General features: G+C 38.3%; 1 protein-coding gene across 1 annotated transcript; it reads right to left on the bottom strand.

The window, feature by feature from the left end:
- Nucleotides 1-2,896: 2,896 nt before the first annotated feature.
- On the bottom strand, nucleotides 2,897-7,612 carry lacc1 (laccase (multicopper oxidoreductase) domain containing 1). The gene is made up of 5 exons (XM_033986924.2): nucleotides 7,045-7,612; nucleotides 6,089-6,267; nucleotides 5,591-5,756; nucleotides 4,440-4,665; nucleotides 2,897-3,740 (listed from the first exon to the last, which is right to left on the bottom strand). The coding sequence occupies exons 1-5, from the start codon at nucleotides 7,550-7,552 to the stop codon at nucleotides 3,530-3,532; spliced, it is 1,290 nt and encodes a 429-aa protein (XP_033842815.2). The 5' UTR covers nucleotides 7,553-7,612; the 3' UTR covers nucleotides 2,897-3,529.
- Between the last annotated feature and the right edge of the window lie 7,256 nt (nucleotides 7,613-14,868).

Below are 14,868 nucleotides of genomic sequence, written 5' to 3'. Positions count from 1 at the left end.
TTTCACGACTAAAATACTTTGTAAAATTCTGTGTTTCAACTAATACTAACCTAATAGTACTAATTTTTCATCATTCCAAAATCCAAGAATAGGTTGAGCCTTTTTACATAAATACTCAATTTCCCAGTACTTATCTGTACAACCCGTTGTTTTTGCACAAAATCCCGTCCACTTGTAGTCTTTGAGGGTACAGTTCTGCTAAATACATAGAAGTACTTAATAGTTTGGAGAGCTTTTGCCACGCCCCCTTTTTTAGTAGTATAAGTAAACTTACTGATCGGCAGGACATGTCTTTAGTGGAGCCTTTACTGCAGCCTTAGTATTCTTTACCTGCTGTGTGTCATAGGTCCATGCTATTTTTTAGTAATTTACACATTTTTAAGTGCAATATATTACTGAGGTAAATATAGACAATAAATGATAAGATGGAAACTAATGGCCTTACACTTCAGAAAGGGACTACCCGATGAACTAGGGTGAGTATCTGGAGGAATTACTGTACACATGTTTCAGCTTCCTGTTACATGCAATATTTGGAGATTTTTTTTCCCATTCAAAAGATAATATTGCATTTTAAATTGTTAATCACTATGGCAACAGTTGTAATTTTTCATCATTCTGAAACCCAAGGATAAGTTGAACCCATTTGACACCACAACAGTCCCGAATCCCTCAGAATCCCTATAGGTTAAAACTGAGAGGACAGGTCACAATTCTATGGTAGAATTTGGTGTCATATTGCAGATTTGTGGACTTGGTTTATGAAGTCTGATAAACCCCCAGTCATCCAGGTATGATTCAGAGCAAAGAAAAATTCAAATCTGTTAACTGGACAAGAAGTTTTAGATTGAAGATGTTTCACAGCTCAATCAAGCGGCTTCTCCAGTTCTTCAGTGCCAGAACAGGCATCTCTCTACTCTATTTTAATGAGCACTATCTCTATGATCCCTATGATCTTCATGTTAGTGTTCTACAGTCTGCACTGGATTGATGAGACTGTGGAGTTTTACATGGACAAGTCCAAAGTTTCACATGGGACCATGGGGCTGGAAGGCTGATATTTTTTTCTTTAATTAGCCCAAAAGTACAAAATGGTCGTCTCTAGATTTTTTGCTATAAGTCTGAAAATGATATGAAAATGTAAGTATGTGTATAGCTCACATGTTGCAGTTCCACCTATTCCAGTTCTTTAGGGTCAGATTGTTAAAAAAAAAAAAAGGACCAGATTAAAATCTAACATGAGCAATAGAGTTTCAGACAAAGCAGTTAGCTTCACACCCCAGGAAATGTTGATGACATCATGTGAAAGATATGAAATGTAGTGTGACTAAGTCCTATTTTTCAGCTCATTGTACTTTAGGCTGAAGCCCTCTGGCCTGGCACACAGTGGATAACTCCTGCTCTGGGAAAATGCAAGTCTCATTTTGACATGTTGTTAGAACCTGTTGTGGAATTTCTAACAGTAAAAACCTTAAAAAATATAAAATTCACAGAGAAGTTGTCTTGAATCAAAAAGTCTGGTTTATTGAGTCAATTGTGCACAATCGTCAAAGAGCTGTTATCCCCAATAGTGTCGTCTAACTCTCAGCTCACAAATGAAAATACATGAACATGCACATACCAACAAAACAATCAAACCCTTTAGTCTAGTCAAAGTGGCTGGAGGCCGCTAGATGCACAAGAGATACACCCGTGCATAACAACAGATGGTACTATGAAGTTTAGGTCAAAAAGATCCATAACAATACAAATAAAGATTTATGGTAAAGAAAGACATAACAATACAATTCCAAAGAAAGGGATGTCATCACTGCACTAAACTGTCCCTGTTTTCTCCCACAGACTTGTGTAATGTCTGAGCAGCAGAGAACAGGGACAGATGTGGACGAGGAGCAGCCCTATGCGATCACCCAGACCCCTCCCAGACGGAGCTACTGCGAGGTACAGTGTGAGGTTTATGGAGAGGACCAGCCTCGATGGACAGATATTTCTGTCTGTTATAAAACCCTGAAACAAAAAGAAGGCAGAGTGTCTGTGTAGCTAAAGCATGAGAACTGGACTTTAAGTGTGTTTAAGGGATATGTTTCACAGTGAGTTTTATGTAGCTTCTTCCTCCTCCTCACATTGCATTGCTGTGTACCTGGACCCAAAGGCAGGATTTCTGTGCTTCTGTATAAGGTCTACCCTGATGGTTCCCGCTAGGGAATTTTCATATAGATACTTTAAGTATCTGCAGATAGCTGATATTAACCAATACCAGTATAGGGTGGAAAATGGCACTTATTTTCTTACACACTAACACAGTTGACTTATTACACAACTGTGTTATGCATATGTTATTTGTCCTTCACATAACTACTGAACAGCTTTGTATGAATAAAGGTCAAACATTTTGAGATATTCTATTCTTATTACATTCAATAAAAGGCCCAACCAGCATATTGGCTTAAGCAATATCATGGAACCGATATCCAGTTCAGCAAATTTTTCAGTATCAGCAGCGATGATGCATCCCCAGTTCCCACCGGAACAGTGCACTGTTTGAACAGCACCTTCACAGAGACTCTAGTGACTGGGCTTGGGTCCTACTACATTTCAATCAGCCTCTTCAGGAGCCCACTCCTCAAATGAAACATCTCCAACAGCTCTCAGGACACACAACATGAAGTGTCAGGCACATTTAGTTTAATCATTTCTCCTGCTAATAATAAAATATAATATCAACTGTATACATTGTTACAGTATTTAGAATGGTTGCCATATATATATATATATATATATATATATATATATATATATATATATATATATATATATATATATATATATATATATATATATATATATATATATATATATAAAACTATATGTGAAGTGTATGACAAACTCTCCTGGGATTATGGTTAGTGAGTGGGATATGTTGGGAGTAAAAAAGCACTTTGACCTCAACAGCGAGTTTGACAAAGTGATGAGTATCTCCAAAACTGCAGCTAATGTGAAGACTGTTTTTGATGTGGCTCTTCCAATAGGGCCACTGTAGTGCAGTTATAATCACTATAAAACATGACCTATCTGTCCCCAGATACAAGGTAACATGTTCAAACCCAGTATTACCCTTAATGATAACAATTGTAATGCTGATTTACTTGATTCCTGTTGTGTCCTGGCAAGACTCTTCACCTACACGACAACATGGTAGAGATTGACAGACTCACTTTTGTCAGTCTACAATAGTATCTTACCACCATTGAGTGTGGAGTGAATAAAGCACTGTAAAGCACTGTTGGTGTCTTGGTAGGTTTGAGTTGTCAGCTGATGCACTGATACATCGTCATCCCTCACTCCCCTCACTCCCACTGTGGCAAACAGACTTGTTCCTCTTCTGTTTAAATGCAAAATACAGAAGTACCATAGATTTTATTGACATGTTTGTACGGCACAGGGCAGGAGGAGAAGGGGCTGGCGACAGCTCCCAGAGAGCACCTGGGTGTGCTGTTTGTAAAGGGCTTTAGATTTCCTTTCTGATTAATCACACCAAAGTAGCAGCCTCAGTTTCGGTCCCTGGTTCAAACTCTCTGATCCAGATGAAGCCAACTTGAGTCCCAAAGTTTAGACCGTCTCGAACATGGGAAAAGTATTTCTGAGGCTTACAGGAAGTGCAGGGTGTCACCTGAGGCCTGTCCCAAACTGTGTCATCATGAATGTTCTCAGGCAGGACCCCTCCGTTCTGCAGCAGCACTCTGGAACACACAGGTACACTTTAACACAGGGCTGTGCAACTCATGGGTTTAAATGTCCTGCATCTTATTGTCTGATAATCAGGAAGTGTATGCTAGTTGTTGTTAGCTTTACTGTCAAAACTCCACTCTCATCTGAGAGTGGTGAAATGTGCTGATAAAGTCATTGGACCACTGCAAACTGTTGAAGTAGTTCTGTTTTTCACATTGTTATAGTGACAATAAAAATCAGATAAAGCACCTTTAAGCTTCCTATTATATGTTGCCAGGTTGGTTGACCATTCAAAAGATATACTATTTAGTTTTGAATAATCAATTGCTATGGGAACAGCTTTAACTTTTCATCACTCTGAAACCCATGGAAAGGCTGGGTTCACATGACAAAACATCATAAAGAAGCCATAGTTTAACTACAGATGTTTTCACGTAGTTTTTGGTTATGACACTCTGCAGTGCTCCCCATGCTCCCACCACACGACCCCTCCCTCCCTGCTCATCCCTGGCCTCGCAGAAGAGTGAGCGGCAGATAGGCCGAGTGTCAAAGACAAAACTGAAACTAATTACTTTAAAAAATCAACTGAAGTGTAATACCTCCTCTTTAAAGACAGTGATAAAAGCTAAACTGAGATCTTGACTCCAGAAAATCATGATTGAATTTTTGGACCCTGCGGTACATTGAGTATAGTTGGATTGGGCTTGTACCTGTTTGCGAGGCGTATGTTGACATGTGGGTGGGTGGACTCAGGATCAGGTACACAGTTTGGATGGATCTTGGAGAACTCCGATGCCTGGTTCTGGTCCATGGAATAACAGCAGACTCCCACAGAAGGACCTAGGGCCACTTTAATGTCTCGAATGTCGCTCCCAAACTCACGCACCATAGAGTCCACTGTCGCCATGGCAGCTCCCATCAACGTACCTTTCCAACCTGCACAAACAGAGAAGCGACATCATCATAACTGAAGGTGTGCTCACACTAGCACACTCAAACTGTGGCCAAGCACATGAGCTCGGGCTTAAGCACTGAGGGAGACGTGGGCCATGTTGCACCTATATGCACAAACACACACGACTTTAGTGTACGAACCCTGTGTCATGTGTTGTGATGTTCTGCTCTAAAATATATGGCGGATCTTACTTTCAGTAAGTACATTTTGAAGCTTCGTCTCCTGTTTAACCCTTGCTTCCCCGCGCTGTTGTTAAATTCATAAATTCAAGAGGAGCATATAACAGCAGGACGCATATCGGCCACATTATTTCAAAGATATTTCCTGTCGCAGGTCTTATTGTTTCTGCTGCACCAGTAGCACTTCAGCATGACATGTAAACTAACAGAACTGTGTGATGACGTCACAGGGTCTTGGTTCGGTTGAGCAGGAGTGAGTGTGGGCCACAGTTTGAGTATGGCACGGTTAAAAAAAACCTAGTGAGTGCACTCTTAAAGTTGGGGTGGGTACCTAACTTTTGTTCTAATAGGATTACGACTAATCGCTGACAAGAATTTATATGCACAACAGTAGAAAGGAAAAGTATGGAGGGAGCTAACTGAAGATTTGGAGGGGAATAATGCAGTGTGCGCAGAATCCTACTTTCTAAACAGAACACTCACAATACATTTTTATTCCCTGCAATCAGTATACTATTGTCAGCAAAAAATGTCCTAATGTGCAGATAACAATGAAATCATGCATGCAATCAAAATGTAATGTTGAGATAGTACTGTGTAACTAACAAGTCCAGCACCACAGTTTTGAACTCCTGCAGTAGTATAATGAACAGTATTGACTCAACACCTTGTTAGCCCCTCCAACCCCTTGTCAGTGCATTGATCTGTGAGACCTCCTCTGTGATACCTGCGTGAGTGGCTCCTATGACCCTGTGCACTGGGTCACAGAACAGCAGGGGGATACAGTCTGCGCCCGGAGCAGCCAGGACCACTCCAGTTTGGTCTGTCACTATCCCATCATAACTATCTGGCTCAGGTTTTCCAAACACCCACACGTCACTGCCATGGTTCACCTACAAAAATCACATTCACAAAAACACATTAGACCTGAAAAATGCAGGTTAGTGTTCTAGGTTAAAGAGCATTTATTGTATCTGAGAAAAAAAGATGTTAATAATGGTCCTTAGGTTAGTTTTAGTTTATTTATTTTCACTTATCAAATATTAAGGCACAGTACATTATATACAAGAATGTGATGGAGGTTACCAAAAACCCTCAAGTAGCACTGGCAAACTCCATACAAATTCATATATTAGTCTCTAACAAAAGAGTACAAACCTATGAAAAGGTCCTAATTTCTATAAAAGGTCCTAACTTCTCCAAACCCATGGAAAGGGCTACGTACCTTCGGAAAGTGCATTGTTTTGGGGTAAAATCCAGCAACCAGAGCTAGTCTCCTCCGGTTCTCACCCACCACAGCGTGCGGGTCTCTCCTCTTACTGCTACAAAACAGGTTCAGAGATGAGAGAGAGGAGATGTATGAGACACCACCACAACGCGAGCTGAAGCCGTGCCCAAAGCAATCTAAAAGAGGAACCATAAGACAAAAATGTGTTAATGTCATCCCTATGTAGTGGTAGACAATAGTATTAATGATCTAATAACTATGTAACCCAGATCTGGTGGAAGAGGCTGCAAAACTGTGCCACTGGTCACTCTGACTACCACTAATAATTCACTCCCCATATTACAAAAACAGGTAGAATTAATATAATACTTGAAACTAAAACTGACTTTTATTTGTCTCCTTGAAGAAATTGGTTTGCAGCAGTTTCACAAAACTTTGTGGTTTCAGTAAAAAAAACAAAACATGTGGTGACACAACCAGGTCAAATCTGTGGAGAGGTGACCCTGCTGAGAGTGCATGTTTTTCAAGGTTTAGCAATAAAACAGATGTAATTGAATAAATGCATGATTGATAGGTTTAATGCCACAATGTAGAATACTCCAGACAAAGCAGTAATAGCAGCGTCCTCATGTAGAGATGCAGGGACTCTACTTTGACATTGTTTAGATCCAAGCTCAACAGTTCTGTTCAGCTGTACATATGACTGAAAGGTTTTTATTCTGCACTTTTCTCATTTCATGTTAATTCGATGATGATTATTTATGTTATGTTTTGATTTGTGATTTTAATGTCTTTTTTATTCTGTAAAGCATTTTGAATTACCTTGTGTACGAATTGTGCTATACAAATAAACTTGCCTTGCCATGGGGTAGCAGACCCTTTCCCAGAAAAGTTACACAGTGCACCTTTAAATCACAATATAAAACTTGCAATTAATCGAATAGTAAACTCACCTGGTATTAGAGTGGACTTGCTGACTGTAATCTGTCCTTTTAACGCGGGCAGCTGCTGCACAAACTCGTCCACTTCTCTGCGCACCTTCTCTCCAGGTGAGTCCAATGGCGCGCGGCTGGGACATTCTCCACAGGTGCACTTTTCTGACGCGATGATCTCAAACTCAAACCTGTACACCGCCGTAAACAGCCACTCTCTGTACAAATCTATCGACTCTTTTCCATTTGGAGACGTGAGGACTTTTATGACGCTGAGATCGAGTTCATCTATGATTTGTTTGAAGACATACAAGCAACTGGCGATAGTGACACTGTCCAAGATGTGAATGCTTTTAGATATATCCCTCAACTTTGCAATCACGTCGTTATTGTCCTTATTTTGCGTCGCGTAAAGCAAAAAGACGTGGCAATCTCTGGATAAACTCTCCAAAACTGACGCTCGAAAACATGTAAGGCAGCCCCCGTTTGCGATATCTATCAACAAAGCCTCGTGCATTTTGGAAAACATAAAAACGCGTCTTTGTTTTCTCCCTGGCTCGATCCTGCTGTTTTATGATTGAGTAGAAACATGATTTGAAACGGCTGAAATGATCTACGGGGTTACTTCCGGGATACGCACGTGCGCTTGACTCCGCCCCCTTTGGAAACTCCACTTTGAAACATGGAATTTCTGTGTATTTTTTTCTGCTGAGTGCTCAAAGTTTGAGACGACTCGGCATTTGACAAAGGAAACAGCTTTAAAGGTAAAAAAGTCAGACATACATGTGCTTACTGCGTTATTTGGCAAAATGCAAGAGCAGGAAAACGTGTGAAAACCTCTATTTTGGTGCAGTTGCAGTACAGGAGTCAATGTATTCCACCTTGGTAGTGCAAATTCTTTATTCTGTTTACATAAGTAACAGTTTAAAACTATACTATAATAACAAACTGTACATAATAACATTTTGATCTTTTGTATTGAATGTGTTGGACCAGGCTACTACTAGGCCTACTACTACTACTACTACAACAACTACTATGGCTATATGAACCACTGGCAAATATATATACAGCCTTGCATATCTTTACACATCAAGATGCACTGTCCTCATAATCAATCAATCAATCAATCAATCAATCAATCAATCAATCAATCAATCAATCAATCAATCAATCAATCAATGTTTTGTTTCTTCATCTTCCTAATCTTAACATGTAGCCTGCATAGTTCTAACATATTTCGTTTTTCAGCCAGTACTTTATTTTCGTCACTTGGTTTTCTTATGGTTTTCTATGCGTCACTACTTCTGCAAATGTGTTTCTTCAGTAGGCCATTTATATAGCTTCTATTCTACTGCTACTAGTACTTCTACTGCTACTACTACTTCTCTACTACTACTACTAAGATTTCTACTACTACTACTACTGCTACTCTATTACTACTACTAAGAGTTCTACTACTACTACTACTACTCTATTACTACTACTGCTACTACTACTGCTGCTACTCCCCCTTCTACTACTGCTACTAATTACTACTACTGCTGCTGCTGCTCAAGCTACTATTCACTTTGTTGTCAACGCAATATTGACAGGTCCCAATTTTATGGCGGTCCCCCTGCTTGTCGATTCTGTTACTTTGCCTGAAATGTTCCATAGTTTATCATTAAGTTTACTTCTTGCCTTTATTCAGTTTCAGGTATTGTTGTTGCTTAAATGGGAAAAAAAGGAGAAAAAAAGAAAACGTGCATATACTCTTGCTACTCATGCATATACCTGCTTGTCTCTATGAAGATGGATACTTTTAATGCCATACAGTGGAACATTCTAGGCAAAGCAATAGCATCTGAATGAGACAGGTAGGTGTGCAGACCGTCCGCCAGAAAAGTTACAGACGGTACCTTTAATGTAGTTACGGAGTTTATAGTTGGGCTGAATAAAGAAAATTGTGCTAGAAAAAAAAGGAAAAAAAACAAACAACAAAAAACATAAATCAACAACATGACATTTTTATATGATCATAATTCTGCCTAACAATACAGTACAGCATTTACATTTTGCTGTTCTGAATATGAGACCGCAAATAAGTCATTTAGGCGTCTCACGTCAGCAGTTTTGAAGAATGAGGAAATAGTGGCTCACCTGAACCAAACTGGAAACTCCTGTGGTGCTGTTACATAATAAACAATAAAACAATAAACTGTAAACATGTTCACATTAATATTTAAACCAGTGTCATAAACAGACCTGCGGGACATTTGGGCAAACTTTTTTTGTGAACTCAAATGTTACACAGTGACTAAAGTGGGAAGGAAAAATCACCCTCAGGTAGAAGTTTAAATTCCTGTCTTAGTTGTGAAATATAATGTTGCAACTATTGTGACTAAACAAACCGCTGGCAAATATACATAAAAATATACATATTTACACAACTCTAAGACCTAAGTAATGTCCTCATAATCAATCGATAATCATACATACACAGTTTGTTTTTAGTTTTATATACACCTAATTTTTATTTTCTTCAGCTTCCTATTATTATTATTATTATTAACAACAATGACAATAATAATAATAATAATTTATGTATCTAGTTATTTATTTAGTTATTTGTTTACCTATTATTATTATTATTATTATTATTATCTATTTGCACCAATTTCAGTAAGGACTACTACTATTACTACTACTCAGTGATGAATGAAGTACATTGTTACTTAAGTAAAAGTACAGATACAGGGACAAGTAAAAGTAAAAATATCACATAAAAAACTCTACTTAAGTAAAAGTATTATAAAAAGTATGAAAAGTATTAAAGTATGTGTTTGAAAATGTAGTGTAAGAGTATTTTGCAGAGATTTATAGAATAATTAAAGCATCAAATGTAATGATTTTGATGAATAATTTGGCTGATTTTGATTGATCCATTGATTTCTTAATTTTTCTAGCTGGTTTTGTGCATTTGTGTATTTGGTTTGATCAAAGTTTGGACTCAAATTAAATGTGCTAAAAATAAGTTTCAAACATTTCAGCAAGTGGAGTAGAAAGCACAGATACCTGCTCCCAAATGTAGTGAAGTAAAAGTACAAAGTATCCACTGTAAAATGTACTTAAGCAAAGTACAGACACCCAAAATTTGTACTTAAATATTGTACTTTGCCATTTCTACTTTAAATTCCAGGACTGCTGCTTCTAAAATAAATACACAAAATGTAATTCATCATTTGTTGTGGATATTGTAATGCTTTGTATGTCCAGCAGAGGACGCCCCACACCTTTCCCCCGCACATTTACAGTGACCTGTAAGACTCTGTTTTCAGACCTGTATCCATGGTTTCTCCACACCTGTCAAGGTCACACCATTAGGTATTTCTTCATCCTGTATACTCTATCTCCTTTTTGCCATGAATGTCCCATGGTATGGCATTAACCTTATTTATTTCCACACAGACAAGCAGGTGGCACCAGCAGGCCTTGGTACAGGTCAGATCAGTGGTGTATAGCCACTTACAGCACTTGCAATTACAAAACATACTTAGTAACTTTTGTTTATTTATGTTGGCAGAGACCATAGTGATTCTTAGATGTTGTAATCTTAGATGTTTATATCCTTGGGCAAGACACTTAACCCATCTTGCCCCTAGTGTCTGTGCACACTGGTGTATGAGTGTGAAGGTAGAAAAGCTATATGAAACTGTGCCCAATTAAACTCACCATTCACAAGTTTAAGTCTTTATATAAATATATTGTTTCCTAGTATTTTTTTTTTTTCAAGTATTAGTTTTAGTTGTGTTTGCATGAACTCCTGTGCAGGTGTCGTCTTGTGAGTGCAGTTTGAGTCAGATACTGTACATAGAGATACGGAATAGTTTAGAGAGCTTTTGCCCCTCCCCCTTTCCAACAAACCATTAATTTATTTAGTTGACTACAGCTCAAATATTTGCTGAAGAAGGGCAGAATAAGGCCTTGTTTCAATGTGTGTGTTGTTTTTCTCTCACATAAGCTGTTGTTTGCCAATGAAAAGCGTGTCAGGTTTGATCAACGTCACAAGATGGTAGCTGTAAAGGTCACTGCTGCTGAGAAGAAATAAATAAACAACAATTTTATTCTTAAAGATGCACAATGTAACTTTCCTTATGGGGGATTCAATTCAATTTCAGGTTATTATAAAGAAAAACATATATTCTTTGCAAGGTTTACCTGTTTGTCTCTATGACGATGGGCACCTTCAATGCCATACTGTTGAACATTCCAGGCAAATCAATACCATCTGAATCAGACAAGCAGGAAGGCGGACTCTCCATCAGAAAAGTTATAGGCTGTACCTTTAATGTAGTATGCTATAAATGCTATATTATTGCTATTATTCGGTAAATGACTGTCCAATCAGCGTCCTCTCCGTGTGTGAGTGTATATTAAAATATGCAGATGAAGATGTGTTGCAGTTGCTTTAAGACAATGACTCATCCAGGGCTAATCTCTGCCTCCAGGTTTAACTAATGCACTTATTATATCTCACTTCACTGTGCATGATACACTGACAATCTAAAAATACAACATAACAACTCTGCTAAAACCCTCTCATCCATCTGACCCTCTCCTCTGCATCCGCTACTCCATGTGACCCTCTTCTCTGCATCCTCTTCCCCATCTGACCCTCTGCCCCATCTGACCCTCTCCTTTCCATCCTCTACTCCGTCTAACCCTCTCCTCTGCATTCTTTGCTCCAACTGACCCTCTCTTCTGCCTCCTCTTCTCCATCTGACCCTCTCTTCTGCCTCGTCTGCTCCATCTCCATCCTCTCCTCCCTTCCTTTGTGTGTGTTGTTCTTTGACACAGTGGAGTGGCTGTGTGCTGTAGTGAGGTTGGAGCTGTCAGGTTTGGAGCTTGTCTTTTCGTTCAGAGTCAGTGTCATGAAAAAACAACAGACAACAACAAAACCGCACAACAGTTTCCATAGCAACGCTGTGTCCCAACGGAGACGAGATCTGGACCAACAGAGAAGGAGAGGAGAGATGTACAAGACCGAGTGGCCATGTTGTGTGTGCGGTTTAGAGCAGTGTAAGTTAGTGACATGTTATTGCTTTGACATATTCCACAGTATAGCATTAAACTTATGCCCATAGAGACAAGCAGGTGATGCCATCAGGCCATGTTATAGGTCAGATCTATGGAGACGCAAGTCCATTTACTGTAAAAATTCTTGTTTTTCAATGTATTCTTTAGCAAGTTAAATACATACTTGATAAATATGTTTAAAGCCATACAGAGAAACTTTCCAAGCAAAGTAATAATATTTCCATGGAGACAAGTACATGAAAAGTTACATAGTGCACCTTTCTAATTAAGATTAAGATCTATTAACTTAACAAATTATAGACCACTAATACATTCAAATTATCACCTCAAATTGCATATTGAGTTGGAATAATTTTGTGTGAACCATCTTAAATATACCAAGGGCCAAACCAGGTCTAACCAGAACTAAGCCTAAGGCTTAGTTCTGGTTAGACCTGGTTTGGATTTGAATTTAAAGCCCACTGTGTAACTTTTTAACCTAAAAATTTGACATAAAAATACTTTTTTCCCAATTTTGGATGTTTTTATTGCACTGGAAAACATACAAAAGCATGCATCTCTACTGTGAGTGAACTTTAAACTCCACAAACCTGAGTTTTGGGGCCTCCTGTTTGTCTCCATGGAAATGTTGTTCCCTTGGCTATAATATTCCACGTTATAACATAAAAAGTATCCATCTCTGTGCATAATGTTCCATAGTATGGTTTTAACTTTGAAACTTTAACCAAAACTAAACCTAGACCGACTGTATTAAGACAACATTTCTACATTATATTCTATAATATTTGGCCACTATAAACCAGTATGACTAACATAAATGACCTTGTGTTCTAAATCCAAACGCTTCATTTTCCCAGTGTTTTAAATGCACCATGCAGCGTTGTCTTTTACAGCCGGCGGATCTGTCACCTAAACACCCCCTGCACTGTACCATTTAACAGGGCTCTATGTGAGCGACAAGCAGGTGACGATGGAATGTGACAAAATCTGAAGGAGCGTCAGACACACAGAGCACAAAGCAGTATGGGTAATCTCAGGGTCATTATGGAGGCAGTGGGATAACGTGTTTCCAAGGGATATTTATAATGCAGTAATATCGGTTGTGTTGATGTCAGAGTTTCAAATGGAAGGGAAGGGGAGGTAGGACTATATTTTTATAGTTTTTGTTTCATGTGGATTGGCCCAGTAATTACAGAGATATTAACCATGAATCAGGTCAACAAATCTACAATCTGACAGTTAAACAGTAAATTACACCATTCTGCTCAGTTTAAACAGATTCTACACTATGAACACAAAATAAACTTCTTTAACAAGGGATAATGGAGCATACTTTTAAGATGACATATTACTGGTCGTTCTTTAAAGTTTTCTTATGCATTTAGCATTAAAGGCCCTATATTACACAAAACAGATTTTTTAAGCCATGTTATAATGCTGTTTACCTCCATGTTATACTTAGAGTTGTGGTTTGTTTCATTCGCACATGTTTACATAACCCTGGATTATTAGGCTGTCTGCATCTACAAAGCTCAAAATGCTCTGATCCACCTTGGGATGTCATGAAGCGGTAGTAACAGCTACTTTTGACCTTTTGTTTAGTAGAGATTGGAAATTCCAGGGCTGAAATGATCCAAATGATTCTAGTGAAGGTGTATGGAGTTTAAAAACACAGTGGAGCACTTCCTGTATTACCACACTCTATAATGTATATGCAGGGTTTGTGTGTGAATGAAACAAAAGACTCTAGGTATGTTTTTGAGGAGAAAACAACATTGTAACTTAGATCAGAAAACAGCATAATATGGGCCTTCAATTTAAATTTACTCACTGTTCTTGTAGAAAAATGGTTTTACGACAATTTTTAACCTTACGTGTATGACCTGGATTTGGTTTGAATGATCAAGTAAGTACAGAGGAGTTGGGAGGGAGAAGCTCAAGCCTCAAATGAAGGACAATACAAGATGACTGTACTCAAACATGTAAACACCAATCAAATCCATAGCTCTGAGCATATTGAGCGAACACCATTATAATATAGCAGTTAATTTTATATCTAATCCCCCCTTTAATCTTAAAATATTGGAGCAAATTGTGAAAATACTGTCTTTGTTTTAATCCTTAGGGACATAACAACATCTGTAGTGTTGAATTTTCACAGTCTATGGACCACACATCCATAACTAATGTTGCTCTGTATTAACAATGGCAGCTGCACTATAGTAATTATTATCATGAAATGAAATTATTACACCCAAACAAGTGAATTCACTGTTTTTTATGTTTTTAATGAGAGGAGACAGACGGCGTAATTGGAGAAATGGTTGAAAAAGGAAGAGCTCTGGTGCTGGGGCGAAAGTCAGGATCAGAACAAATGAATGAAGATGTTTGTTATGGTTGTAAAATGCACAATAGTCTCGCTGATAGTAAAGTGTTTGTGTCTTTGTGGAGCGGAAACGGCTTTAGTTACCATTCAACCACAACACTGAAGGCAAAAGTGTCTGGCTGAAGGACACAATGGCAGTATAGTTTGGATTGAACCTCCAAACCTTCACATCAGAGAAGATATTTTAGCTGTTTACAGTTAAGACAAGGCCAAAGAGGTGAAAGAAAGAATATTTTGTACATAAAAGTTTTTATTTTTTTCACAATATTACAATACTCTTCGTTTCTCTCAGTTAATCCCAAATATTTGAAATTCCTTCTTACAATTTGTCATTTGTCAGTAGAAAAAGACACACAAACACAATGAGAAATAGCCAGATC

The sequence above is a fragment of the Periophthalmus magnuspinnatus genome, chromosome 21 (genome assembly GCF_009829125.3).
Source record: "Periophthalmus magnuspinnatus isolate fPerMag1 chromosome 21, fPerMag1.2.pri, whole genome shotgun sequence".
Taxonomy (NCBI): Eukaryota; Metazoa; Chordata; class Actinopteri; order Gobiiformes; family Gobiidae; genus Periophthalmus; species Periophthalmus magnuspinnatus.
This window is presented reverse-complemented; position numbering and strand designations above follow the sequence as displayed.

Coding starts and splice junctions, on each gene's coding strand:
- lacc1 (XM_033986924.2), bottom strand. CDS start 7,552: ATGTTTTCCAAAATGCACGAGGCTTTGTTGATAGATATCGCAAACGGG. Junction 4,666..5,590: donor CATAGGAGCCACTCACGCAG/GTATCACAGAGG, acceptor CTGTTTGTGCAG/GTTGGAAAGGTACGTTGATG. Junction 3,741..4,439: donor AACATACGCCTCGCAAACAG/GTACAAGCCCAA, acceptor TGTGTGTTCCAG/AGTGCTGCTGCAGAACGGAG.